Source organism: Oryctolagus cuniculus, chromosome 3, assembly GCF_051225735.1.
Source record: "Oryctolagus cuniculus isolate XC-2025 breed Fujian yellow rabbit chromosome 3, ASM5122573v1, whole genome shotgun sequence".
Lineage (NCBI taxonomy): Eukaryota > Metazoa > Chordata > Mammalia > Lagomorpha > Leporidae > Oryctolagus > Oryctolagus cuniculus.
This window is the reverse complement of record NC_142869.1, coordinates 140,675,176-140,689,010: the sequence shown is the minus strand read 5'-3', so window position 1 is coordinate 140,689,010 and position 13,835 is coordinate 140,675,176. Positions and strand designations below refer to the sequence as shown.

The window sequence follows — 13,835 nt, the reverse complement described above, 5'->3', positions numbered from 1 at the left end:
CTTGAGAGAAGCAGAGCACCACAATGAAGGCCATGTGGGAAGGAGAATGTGTTCTGGGATGCAGGGATCAGTGTGTGGAGGAGGGGAACACAAAAGCACGTAATTCCTTCTCCTGTTCTGAAAAGAATGCTGCTGCTGGTGCTGCCATAATCTACACAGGATTTTGGCGAACAAAATCAAGGCAACAGGACTACAACAGCTTGATCATCATGTATTTTGGCCGAGTGGTTTTTCTGAATGATATAAAAACAGACCACATTGGAAACTAACACTAATACTAAAACCAAAAGCCTCAGGAGGATGATGGCCCCCCACCTCCCAATTCTGTGTGACCCCAGGGCTGCTTGCTTATAACATGCAGAGTAGGACAAGATGCCTGTCACGGTGCATTTGACTTGGGCAAAGAATACGAGCTGGTTTTCAGCTTCCCACTTGGCAAACACTTGTGCAGTGGGCACACTGATCTACCTCACGTGGCACTCCTGAGAACTCTCCCAACGAAAGCCTTAGAGTTGGTATGAGGGCAAAGCAGAAGATGAAACCCAAGGTAACTGGATAGAAACTAGAGAGAGGGTTATAAACGAGACCAGACTCATTTCACATTGATTTAAAAGTGATATAAAGGCCCAAACAGTGGTTCTCCCCTCCAGAAGCAGAAATCTGTTCGCTCATTCGCCCTGTTTTGGTCTTGTTCAAAAACACAAACATATGTTTTAAGAGACACTAGATGGCAGTAAAACCCAGATGGTGCCCAAGGCTCCAGTGGCTTAAATGCAAACAGGCTCTCTGAGGTGATCATCTGTGTTTATGGATCTCTATACATTCTGTCATTAAGAGACCATTAATCATCCGAGGAACAGAGACTGTAGGCAGGACATCAGAGCGGAGAACAGCAAAGACTGTACTTTCTCATGAAAAATATTTATGTAAATTTTAGAAAACAGAACAGAAATGGAGTGACATCTCCACTTTGCAGATAAGTAGTTTAGTCTGATACAGATCCTCAGAGCTTCTGCGCACAGCTGCTGTCTCCTTGGCCCTTGCTCCTCAGCTCCCACGTGGCCCATCAGCAGTCATCTCGGCCTAACACCCTCCCTTTGGCATTTACTTTCAACCTCAAGATCTCTGATTGAAAAAAAAGGAAGGGAGACTGGCATTGTGGTGCAGTGTGTTAAGTTGCTGCCTGTGATGCTGGCAACCTGTACAGACGCTGGTTCGAGTTCTGGCTGTTCCACCTCCAATCCAGCTCCCTGCCAATGGCCTAGGAATGAAGCAGAAGATGGCCCAGGTGCTTGGGTCCCTGTCCTGTGCTCACGTTGGGGGCTCAGATGGAGTTCCAGGATGCTGGTTTCGGCCTGGCTCAGCCCTGGCCATTGTGTCCATTTTTTTTTAACAGGCAGAGTGGACAGTGAGAGAGTCTTCCTTTTTGCTGTTGGTTCACCCTCCAATGGCCGCCGTGGCCGGTGTGCTGCGGCTGGCGCACCGTGCTGATCCGAAGGCAGGAGCCAGGTGCTTATCCTGGTCTCCCATGGGGTGCAGGGCCCAAGCACTTGGGCCATCCTCCACTGCACTCCCTGGCCACAGCAGAGAGCTGGCCTGGAAGAGGGGCAACCGGGACAGAATCCGGCGACCCGACCAGGATTAGAACCCGGTGTGCCGGTGCCACTAGGCGGAGGATTAGCCTATTGAGCCACGGCGCTGGCCCACTGTGTCCATTTGAGGAGTGAACCAGCAGAGGGAAAATCTCTCTCTCTCTCTCTCTCTCTCTCTCTCTCTAACTCTTTCAAATAAATAAATAAATACCTTTAAAAAAATAAATTGAAAGACCTCTCTTTGGTCCCCAAGGCTCTGCCAGAGCTGGGCCCTCTCCTCTCCTCCTCCATCCTGGCCACTCATCTCTGGAGCATGGCATCTCAGTTCCCAAGGCACAACAGACTCTCTCTCTCTCTCTCTCTCTCTCTCTCTCTGCCCACCCCCGCTTCCTGGTAAGCTCTATGTGTATTTCTGGTCTCAGAGGAAATGTCAGGTTCTCATATAGACATTGTCTTCCAGATCCCTTTTAAAAAGATATTTTTTCCATTTTATTTTCCCTCATAGCAAAGTATTCTCTTTCTTTCATAGTGTTTGTCACAGAGAGCCATGCACTGACTTGTACACATGGTTCATGCACGTCTGTCTCCTGCCCAGATCAGAGATTTATACAGGAGCCGGTGGCTTGCTGATCACAGCCTGTGTGTAATCCCAAGCTGGGCAACCACTCAGCGGAGAGATTGCACAGAGGATGTAGGAGCCAGACCACGCTAGGGTGCTGACAGCCAATGGTTAGGGGCTCTCTAACCCTGACCTCTGTTTCAGAGACTCTCTGGCATCCTACAGGAGAGAACATAGAGGGAGGACACATGAAGCTGACAGAAGGCAAAGATAAGCCAGGGGCTGGAATTTCTAACTCTGGCACTAACAAGGTCTGACTGTTGTGAGTAACTTAATACATACAATGACAGCATTAAATTAGATAATTTTGAAGGCCCTTTCTTAGAGGTGATGATCTTAAATTTTAGATATTTATTTGAGAGAGAGAGAGAGAGAGAGAGAGAGAGAGAGAGAGATCTCCCATCTGCTGGTTCACTCTCCAAATGCCCACAACAGGCAGGACTGGGCCAGGCTAAAGCCAGGAGCCCAGAACTCAACCTGGGTGTTCCATGTGAGCCATCACCTGCTATTTCCCAGGGTGCACTTTAGCAGGCAGCTGGAATTAGGAGTGGAGTCAGAACTTGAACCCAGGCGCTCTGCTTTGGGATGCAGGTATCCTGAGTGAGGTATCGACCACTGCAAGAAATGCCTATTCCTGGAGATGATGATAAAATCCAGTAGCAATATGTTTGTGAAACAAGGATCTCACAACTCTGTGCTAGTATTTTATAAGAAGGGGAGACATTCCCTGGGAGGGGAAGAGCTGGAATAGAAGTTCAGAATGAGAGTCTGGAAGCTGACTTCAACCTCTCTGTCTTTCAGCAAGACTCCTTATTCCCAGCCCTGTCGCAACTGCACCATGTGAAGGGTTCCAAATCACTTATGTTTATGTGCTGACACTTCCCCATCTGCAGATCTGCGAAGACACCACTTCCTGCCTCCCAAGGGTGTTGTGAAAATTAATTACTTCATGTTTACCGAGACCTGCGAGTGTCTCGGCGAAGGTCCCTCTGCAAGTGCCATCACTTATCCTGAAGGTTCCCCATAATGATGGCCACCACCAGCTGCTCCTTCTCAGAGCTGGGGTGGGGCGGGGGTGGGGAATGGCCCCAGAGCACATTCTCGCTTTTCCATATCCTTGAAACCTTTTCCCTTGCTTCGTTTCTGAATGTATACCAGCTCTTCCCCGTCTCCAGCACACGGTAGGTATGACATTGAGTTTGTTCCGTAAATGTTACTGCCAAGGGTATTGGCCCCCTGCGGCCTCCACAGCTTTTTGTGTATTTGATACACTCAGCAGACTTCAGGACGACTGTCTGCCCTGAAGTTGTCATTGTCATCATCACCATCAGGAGAAAGAGCCCCTTTGAGAGGACCCACCCATGCTTGTCTTAACCTTTTCAATCTTCCCTGTACTCCCAGAGAGACGTGTAAAATATTCAGGCCCAGAAAATGCAGCCCAACTCTCCCACTCTGCCAGTGAAGACAGATGAGCTGCCCTGACCTGACTCACACAATTTCGGGAGCAAAGCTGAGGCAAGCCAAGGATCTCTTGTCTTTTTCTTCCTTTGTATTCCCACGAAGTAAAGCTTTCAAAACTCTATCACAACCTCTACAACATTACCCCACCCTTACTGGTACCCATGATTAGGAACAGTGGTGTAGCTATGGAAGGTTGCTGTGGTGTGCACACAAGCCTATTTACCCTGACTTTTCAAAGTCACTCTCACAGGTGAACCCCTGACCTTGTGCGTTTGAGCAAGAGGTTCCGTAACATGTGGGTCTTTTCAAACTGTGTCTAGTATTTACCTTTTTATCCTAAGCCCTTCTGTAAAGGGTAATATAAAATTTAAAAATGTAAAATTTAGCATACAAATTTTCCCCATTAGCCTATTTCTCTGTATTAGAAAACAGTACAGAATATTCCAAAGAAGATACATAAATGGCCCACAAGCACATGGTAAGATGTTCAATATCATTAGTTAGTAGAGAAACAGGAATAAAAATGACAATTAGAGACAAGCTCACACCTCTGAGGATGGCTACAGTCAAACAGACAGACAATGCCAAATGTTGGAGAGGATGTAGAGAAACCGAGTTTTGTACGTTGCTGGTAGGAATGTAAAATGGGGCAGCCTCTGTGGTATCGGGTTGTAAATTTCTCAAATATTGCCTGTAGTTACTACTGTATCCAGGAGTTCCACATCTAGGTTTATACCTAAGGGAACTGGGAATAAGCATCCACACAAAACTCACCCACGAATATTCACAGCAGCATAAAAGGTGGAAAGAAACCAACTGTCCATCGACTGATGAACAGGTAGATCAAACCCAGCACGTCCACGCCTTGGGATGTTGTTCAGCTGGAAGCAGGAATGGAGGACTGATGTGTACTACAATGCAGATGACGCCTGATGTTAAACTGGAGAAGTCAGTCATAAAATGCATTCCGTGATTCCATATATCCGTGACGTCCAGAATAGGCCAATACAGAATGGAATGAGTTGTTGCCTAGGGCTGGGCACAGTGGGGGCGGGGAGTGCAGCTGGGAACATCTGTTAATGGGTGCAGAATTTCTTTTAAGGAGACAAAACAGATTGTGATGATGGTTTTGCAACCCTTTGGGTTTTTAGATGTTGACTAAAAAAATCATTGAATGGGGTACCTCAAATGGGAGAATTGTTTGGTATATGAATTATATCTCCATAAAACCCTTATAAAATTTATTTATTCATTTGAGAGAGAGGGAGAAAGGGAGGACTGGAGGGAGGGAGAGAGAGAGACAGAGAGACAGACACCAAGGGAGTTCCCATATGCTGATTCACTGGCTAAATGTTCACAACAGCAAGGGATCAGCCAAGACCAAAGCTGGGAGCCAGGAACTCAATCCAGATCTCTCACATGGGTAATAGGAACCCAGTCACTTCAGCCATCACCACTGACTCCCAGGGTCCGCATCAGCAGGAAGCTGGAATCAGGAGCCAGAGCTGGGTGTTGAACCCAGGCACTCTGATGTGGGATGCAGGCATTGCAAGCACCAGGCCAAATGCCTGCCCTCCCTCCCTCCCTCCCTTTCTTCTTCTTCTTTTTTTTTTTTTTCAAGTGATGAATATTAACGACCTACAAAGCTTACTGGTAAAATGCAAAGTTTCTTCAAGAGTTCTAATCCTCAAATCAACTGAATTCCTTCGTTTATCCAAGCAGAAAGGGGGTCTTCTGGGGGACTAATGTATTGGCGGAATGAAGTCCAGGTGAGCCTGCACCTGTGCACAGGTGCACTGAGAGGAACTAAGTGAGAGTAAGAAACACGCGTCAGAGGCACAGCCTTGACTTTTTCTGGCATGGACGAGGTTAACATACAAAGGCAGAGTGGCTGGATCTTCAGCACCCTGCTACCTCCCGAAGCCATGCTTTATTAAAGCAGAGTGCTCTTAGAATAGTGGGAATGCCTTGTAACTGGGGTGGACTGACAGCCTCTTCCAGGAGCAGCCTTTCTCAATTGTGTGCAGAGTTCATTACAGAATTGCACATTAACCGCAGGCTTATGGTACAGCACTTGTAGACAATATGCACCCAACTACATATTTCCCCGTTGCTTTCACATTTCCTGTCCGTGGTGACTGACAGAGATTCTGTATCTGGTATTCCTGTTCTTAATCTCTCATATGAGACTTGGGTGCTGTCAGTAAGAAAACTGAGGTGGCCTGGCTCATGGCTCCCAGGACTAGGGTCCTGAAATTTCCCCCCAAGAATGGTTAGAGATCTCAGCATGGAGGTGAACTGAAGAGAGCTCACGAATCGTCTGTTCATGATTCACAGACAGGAGCTGGAGAAAAGCAAGCTCTGGAAGGCAGGCATGGGGTTGCGTGCCAGCTACAAACTCATAGGGAAACCTTCTTTTGCCAGTTACAAATCAAACAGAATGGCTGTCACTTTAACAAAAATTATAATTTTTTTATTTTCTGAATGATAGAGATCATTATTTTCAACACATACTAACAAAGATGGAAAATTCAAACCTTTTAACAAATCAAATGGCCAACCAATAATCAGTTAATTAAATGAGTTATTACATATAATGGAACTTAAGTAGTTAAGAAGTTCTGATTTTTATTAATTTTGCTGGTAATTATAATCAGTAATGATGACAAAAACCATAGTGTTCTGAGTAAGTTTACTGAAGGGATAAAATGCATTAGACCATCATTTGAACACAAGGGATGAATTTGCAAAATAAGCTTTCAATGGAGAATGATATATTTAGTTTTTTTTTTTTTTTTTTGACAGGCAGAGTGGACAGTGAGAGAGAGAGACGGAGAGAAAGGTCTTCCTTTGCCGTTGGTTCACCCCCAAATGGCCACAGGCACGCTGCGGCCAGCGCACCACGCTGATCCGAAGCCAGGAGCCAGGTGCTTCTCCTGGTCTCCCATGCGGGTGCAGGGCCCAAGCACTTGGGCCATCCTCCACTGCACTCCTGGGCCATAGCAGAGAGCTGGCCTGGAAGAGGGGCAACCGGGACAGAATCTGGCGCCCCAACCGGGACTAGAACCCAGGGTGCCGGTGCCGCTAGGCGGAGGATTAGCCTAGTGAGCCGTGGCGCTGGCCTATATTTAGCTTTTATAACCATATCAATGATCCATTTGGACCATTGCATAGCAAAATATAACCAAATATCTGACTCTCTGATAAAACTTTAAGAACTATGTTGACAACTGATAAAACTTTTAGAGAATTCAGAATTTTTGGTAATAGTTTTATTCTCTGTTGTAGTAGAAATGGAAACATTTGTTTTTTCACTGTGCCTAGAATATATTATATTCAGGATATGAAAATCAATAGTATGATGGCTTGTACCATATAAAATTATTTTTGTTGTGTTTTATAGTGCTGAAACACCAGAAAAAAATTGGTAAAGCAAGAGTAGACATGTGTACAGTATCAAAATGAAGCTGGAAAAGATGGACTGGGAAGAGACGTGCAGTGCTGCTACTTTGGGTTGAAAAATTTTAACAAGATGTCTACTGTGGATGCTTGCAGAAAGCCTTCCAAAAGATAGTGTCATGTTGGCAGCACCAATGGACAAAAATGAAGATTACCAGGGCAAGTGTAAAGACTCTCTCCTTACATAAACTTGTAACTTCTTGGAATATTTGAAGAATCCTATAAATATTGAGCTTATTTATTTGATGTTCTTAGAATAAATTCTCTTCTTTGTTTGCCAGTCCAGTACCTAGGAATATCCTGGAAAAGTATCCTGCCTCTCTAAAGTTATTTTCTGCCCCGAGTTATAGCTTTTCTTAAGTCAAACCATCCCTCCAGTCCTTCCAGACATTGCCTTTTCTTGGGCTTTCCACCTTTCCTTGGAGCTTCTTGCACACATCAAGTAGCTTCCACGCTGTGGCTAAAACCCACCTTGCTTCCGAAGTGTTGTGGTTAATCTTTAAAGCAGGTGTTATCAGCTAGGTCACTAGGGCCAGTAGAAGGCCATGGATCATCTTCAACCTGTGACTTAAAATAGCCAAGTTACACCTGAGCTCTCCAGGGGCCGCTGCCCTCCTTTCTTTCTTGGTGGATTTTGGTTACCTGCCCCTCCAGTGACTCACTCTAGCTCTCAGGTGACACTTCAAGAACTCCTGCCACTTGAGATAGTGTTATTTTTAGATGTGGTGTTAGTAGAAAGACGAAACAGATTCAGATTAGGGGCTATGAAATCAATTTTGGTACCTTCCTATCTTCCTTTCCCGCCTTTCTTGAGAACCCCTGGAATTTCTCCTTCCCTGTTTCTTCTAGGATCTGTATCCCTTAGGCAAGCAATAAAGATGCAGTAGGTATACTGTGGTTAAGCCCAGGGCCAAACAAGCTGTCTTTCCTTCCAGGAGCCAACACTGTTCCTTGAAGGTCACTGATTGTCTCCTAATTGAAAAATCCAGCAACTTAGTCGTGGTACTTTTTCCTGCACTACTCTCTGTAGCTTATGTCGCCGATGGCCAGCGCTTTTCATGTGGCTCCTGGATACCATGCCTGTCTGACTCTGTGTCTCTGAAAGGACACCCTCTGTTCCTTTGCTAGCCAGCTGCACTTGTTCTGTTACTAAACTTAGGAGTCCTCTCCTTGCTTTTGAGGTGTTTCCATACAGGGAGCTGATGCAGGCTGATGGCATTGACTGTCACCTCTACACCCATGCCTTCCGAGTTTATCTTCTTCACCTGGGCTTGGAGTTCTGTATCCCTGTCAAGTGGATGTTTCCATTTGTACTTCCAGTCATTACATTTAATTCAGGATCATTGGACAAAATCTGCCACATTGTCTCCCTCTGGAACCAGCCGTACCTCTCCCCACTTTCTCACTCCTATCCTAGTCTTCAAACTTTAGTGTCACCTCATGCTGAGTGCAATGGAGAGGACGTTAGTGGCTGAAATGTTTCCATAAAATCTGCCTCATTGCCCTCATCTTAGCTGTAACCCAGGTCCGTGTTACTACATCTCTAGGTCTTCCTCAGAAATATCTTTGTCATTTTCTCTTATTTGAGTCTCTCTGTTTTCCCAATTTGGTTTTTTTCTTGGAAGAACATTCCCAGATCAAAATCCACCATAGTTCATTCTGAACTCCTTTGCCTTGCTGCAACACTTGCCGTAAGTCAACAACCGTTCCAACCAGATCTTTCTACAGCTTCCGGATGTGAGCCCATTGCTTTAATCCGGAGCTCCTGCACCTCTCCCATGTTCATGTCCATGTGTCCCTCACCTGTTGATGTGCTCCCTTGATGTACAAGGTCCTTCCCATCACCCACACACTTCCTAGCCATCCTTTAAGGGCAGGGCTCAATTCTCTCATAAGATCCTCTCTCATCTGGTATTCAACACCATTTCCTATTTCTCAACTCTGAAAGCAAGGCTAGTATGAAACTAAATCAATACAGCAGGCATTACTTTTGAGTTGTTTCTTTAACATCTCACCAGGGCAAAAATTTAAGAGAGTGTACTATGGTGATCACATTCATGCATACTCCCGTTAAGCTAGCCTGTGACTTAGGAAGATTTCTTAGTCTGAAGTTCAAGTCTCATAATAAACTTGTGCTCCGGTTAGCAAGTGAGATTGTGTGGTTAATTCATAAGAGTACAAATTTTTAAAATCTGTATACATCTTTGAAATGTTCCAAATACTTCTGGGAACATTTGTTTGATTTTTAAAGAAGGATCTGCATTTTTCAGATGAGAAAAGGGGAGTTTAGAGACCAAATGACTTGCCTCAGTGCTCGACAGGGCTAAAAAAAACAGAAGCTTCCACTCTTCCACAAGGCTTTTCATTCATTGTGTGTGTGTGTGTGTGTGTGTGTGTCAGAGTGAGAGCGAGAGCGTGTCTTCTCCCAGGAAGATAAAACTTAACCAACGTATATGGCAAGTATTAAGAGATCATGCAGCCTGTCTACCCCGGTCAGTTACGTTTCCACACCGCGATGACTGGAGTAGAAGGTGATGTGCCTGCTGTTTAGGCTCAGTGTTCCTGTCTCTGTGAGAAGCACCAGTGTCCACTTAGAACCTCAGAAACCAGGCTGTCACATTCCATACTGCCTTTCCCTCAACCTCCCAAGTCCACTTCATCATCGAGTCTTAGCCTCTCCAATTTGCTCCCGAGTTCGTGTACGGCTTTCTGAGTACACACCTGATCATGCAGCCCATTGCCACGTGGACAGGCTGCTCAGTGTTCCTGCAATAAATGCCCCAATTTAAACACAACCTGCAGTGCTCTTCAGGCTCTGACACCACCTCACACGTCACTCCACTCCTCTCCTCTCCTCCTGGGACTCAGGCATATATCCAGAAACTTAAATGCACCTGCTTCCTCTCCCTTTCGTTAACCCCTATTCATCTTTCTTTTCTTACCCGAATTATCCTCTTTTCAAGAAAGCATTCTTTGGCCTTTTTAACCACATCAAATCTCCCAATGATGTATTATTGTTCTCTAGAACTTATCACAGTTGAATTTTATAATTACTCCTGTGACTGATGATGATTTCTGGTTATAGGCCTCTCTTTACCTGAACTCGATGCTCCTTGAGGTAGGGATACATTCACTCCCTACATGGGCCTAGCACATAGCTAACTAGGTAAAACATATTTGTTTAATGAATGACTGAATGAATGAATAATTGCTAGTGTTGACAGCTGGCCATTTTGGTTTGGTGAATGGTTTGATACCAATCTGTAGACAACCAATCTCGACTGACCCTCACCACCATGTGCCACCACTAATAGGGTCCTAGCCTAAGGGCATATGACACACGAGTAGACAAAGCTGCAATTGTCACACGATTGCAGTCATTCCTAAGACCTGCTCAGCACACATCTTTCTGTTGTCAGTGTCATGTCTGCTGACAGCCTAGAGCCGTACACTGAAATCGTCCACTCCAGCCGGGCAGCTCACATACGGACTGCTTTAGTACGCTTTCAGACGCTGAGGATGCAAGTTTCACGTGGAACAAGGAAACGCCATATTTGGAAATGCCGTATTTAACAAGTAATGAGATACAAGAGCAGAAACAGTACAGAGGTGCTACCTTGCGTTTGAGACAAAGTGCACTGAGCCTAGCATGTTGTTCTAACAACCTCCGGGATACAGCAGTGCATGCTAAGAATTGGGCCTGGCTTGGGCTCCATCTATGCACATTTCTTTGTGAATTACCCATCGGGCCTTGTGACAAGGCAGGGACACCTTTACGATCACTGCACACATGAGCTTTGAGGTAATATAACACACATGCTCCATATTTTCAATATGGTAACAGAAAGAAATGGTTGCTCATCAGGTTTTTCAAATATCATTTGCAAGGGTCAAAATTCTGGTGGGTCTGTGCAAGAGACAATTAAAAGATAGATTAAAAGATGAAGAGTAATTACTCTTGTTGAGCAAAGACCTCAAGGGCATAATGTCTAGCTGCAGTAAATCTTAGAATGCCGCTTATTTGCAAAATGCTACCCTGTAGCTGGGTAATAATTCACAGAATTCATAAAGACTTAAAAGACTGCTGCCTTAATGGAGTTTTTTTTCTATTTTATTTATTAAGATCGTCTTAATAATTCATGTGGGGCAATACCTTTAACGAGCAACAAAATCTCACGTATCTCATTTAAACTTGGCAACTCTGCTGACAGTTAATATAGTCTAGTACCTCTGAGCCAGCAATTGTAAAGCAGCCCCTAGGCTGTTAGTAACCGAAACCACCCCATTTATGATAATCTCAAGAAAAGTTATGCCCTCCATTGAATGGTTAACTTTTGTGGTCATTTGCTAGTAGGATTTATTCGTTCTTCTTTGGTGGGGAGATGACAGAACAATAATGAGCCCAAACTCTCACTCCTGTTCCCCAAACTGCGTGGGTAGCTTTACTTGTTTCTTTAGCAGTACCAACCGATCATCATTTTCTTGCGAGGAACAGGAGTTTCTATCAAGATCTGAAAGCTGCCCTACGATCAGTACCTCTGTCGCTAGTGAGAGTCATCTAATACCATTCTGTTGGGCAGAGCTAATTCGCTACTTGTTGAGATGCACAGATAATTCAGAGGTAACGTCTTTATCAGAATGTGCCAGGCGACTTGATGAAGCATGATCGCTTCCCACAGACCCAGCAACGGAAGCATTTGCAATTGCTTTTCACATAAGAGAATGCTCCAGGTGATTGTTCTCAAGGTATTTACTGTCCAAAATTGAATTGCAAAAGCACACACTAATTCTGATATACACTTATCTGCGATACCCATTTATATAATTTCACTCACTACTAAATTTACAACGGTCTGACTAGCAGAAAAATAGACTCTTTTTAAATCTACTTTGTAACCCCTGGGCGTTTTTGTAAGTGGTTTGTCCTTGCCATCTCTGCATTAAGTTGGAGAGCCGGGTGGTGCAGCCACTGTTTTCTTGCATAGGCCATGCTTTAAAAATATTAGAGTTACAAAAAAAAGTATTAGAGTTACAAGACAGAAAAGGGCCTGGATTTTGGGAAAACACAGAATCATGTCACCATAAAAACTGGTTCCCATTTAGTTATTAAGATAATCTATTTCCTACACAGCAGTGCTGGGAGCGCTTCAAAATCTCACACTTCTCATTTCAACTTGCTGTGCTAAAACCCAACATGCCAAATTGCATCACGTTGGGGTTCACTCCCCGTAGACACTTCCATACCTGGTGTAAGGAGGGAGAGGCAGAGTGATTCTGGTCCACTTGTTGAAAGTGTCCGACACCAGGACCCGCTGCAGATGGTAGCGACTGCATTCGACGTTGGTGGGCAGGCAGTCCCTCACCAGTGGGTGCCAGGACAAGCCGAGATCCGTGGAGAACTCCAACTCGATAGCTGGAATAGAAAGCATCAGGCTGGGTGTGAACCCTGGTCTGCAGACCCAGAATCACAATTACCTGGCCTGTTTCTCTAGGCTTCAACTTCAACAATCACAGGCTGACTTCAGTTTTGCTCTACACTTGTGTACACTTATGTTTTCCAGGTTTTTTTTCCTTCTGTACATTACTGGTTATCAGTGTCACATTTGTTCGTTAAAATACCATTTGAAGGGCATCTGATCGAATGAAACAGAAAGTACCTTTTCCTGAATTACTCCTTGTAGAGAGAAACTTGCTGAGACTGGCACTGTGGCTCAGCAGGTTAAGCAGCCACCTGCAATGCTGGCATCCTTTAAAGGCGCTGGCAAGAGTCCTGGCTGCTCCACTTCTGACCCAGCTCCTTGCTAATGGCCTGGGAAAGCAGTAGACGATGGCTCAAGTGCTTGGGCCCCTGCCACCCATGTGGGAGACCCGAGTGAAGCTCCTGGCTCCCGCCTCGCCCAGCCCCAGGTGTTATACACATTTTGGTAGTGAATCAGCAGATGGAAGATCTCTCTATCTCCTGCTATCTCTGTAATTCTGCCTTTCAAATAAATAGACCTTTATTAAAAAAAAAAGGAAACTTTCTGAACACTCATGGCAAAATTTTTGCCTCATATACAGCTAGTGTATGAACAACTATATGTAAGTTACATATTCATAATTTCATAGTGGCAGAATATATTACATAAACATTACTTACATGTTATATAATTTAATACATAACAATAAGTAATGTATTATGTTAATCTGCTTCATGGTTAACAGAGAACATATTTATTATGTATTTTAATGACCAGTTTTTCAATATTTAAGAAATTGAGTAGCCTTCTCAAGAGTTGACGATTCTACAGGTATTCTGATCAGCTGATGCCAATTTCGCTCCTGGCACAGCTGAAACTTCGAAATGACGAACTCTCCCTTACTTGTGTATCTTGCTCTGCTGTGTAACGAATTTCCTAAGTCCCAGGAAACCAGAGAGGGAAGTATCTGGAGGTCACGGACCTCGCGCCAGTGCCAGGCAGTCAGGTTGGGGGTTTGGGGAAGGATGTTTCTCTCTTTGGCTCTTTCTGAAACAGTCCACCTACACCCACAGTCTTATATCTCTCTCCCCCTACTCACTTCTTAATGCCTTATAAACTGGCACAGCCCCCACCTCCTGTTGGGAATTGCTTTCCCTAAGGCTCTGCTTCTTGGTCTTGGCTGCACTGGAATCACCTGGGTATCCGGAAACTCCCACTGCCTGGAGCCTGCTGCTGCCCTGGCCA

General features: G+C 44.8%; 1 protein-coding gene across 2 annotated transcripts in view; it reads right to left on the bottom strand.

Moving 5' to 3' along the window:
* Positions 1-13,835, bottom strand: part of RELN (reelin) — a 539,369-nt gene that overhangs the window by 49,039 nt on the left and 476,495 nt on the right. For both annotated transcript variants that reach the window (XM_051849694.3, XM_070071183.2), the window contains exon 46: positions 12,376-12,544. In XM_051849694.3, the coding sequence (XP_051705654.3) occupies positions 12,376-12,544 (169 nt within the window). The remainder of the gene's footprint in view (positions 1-12,375; positions 12,545-13,835) is intronic.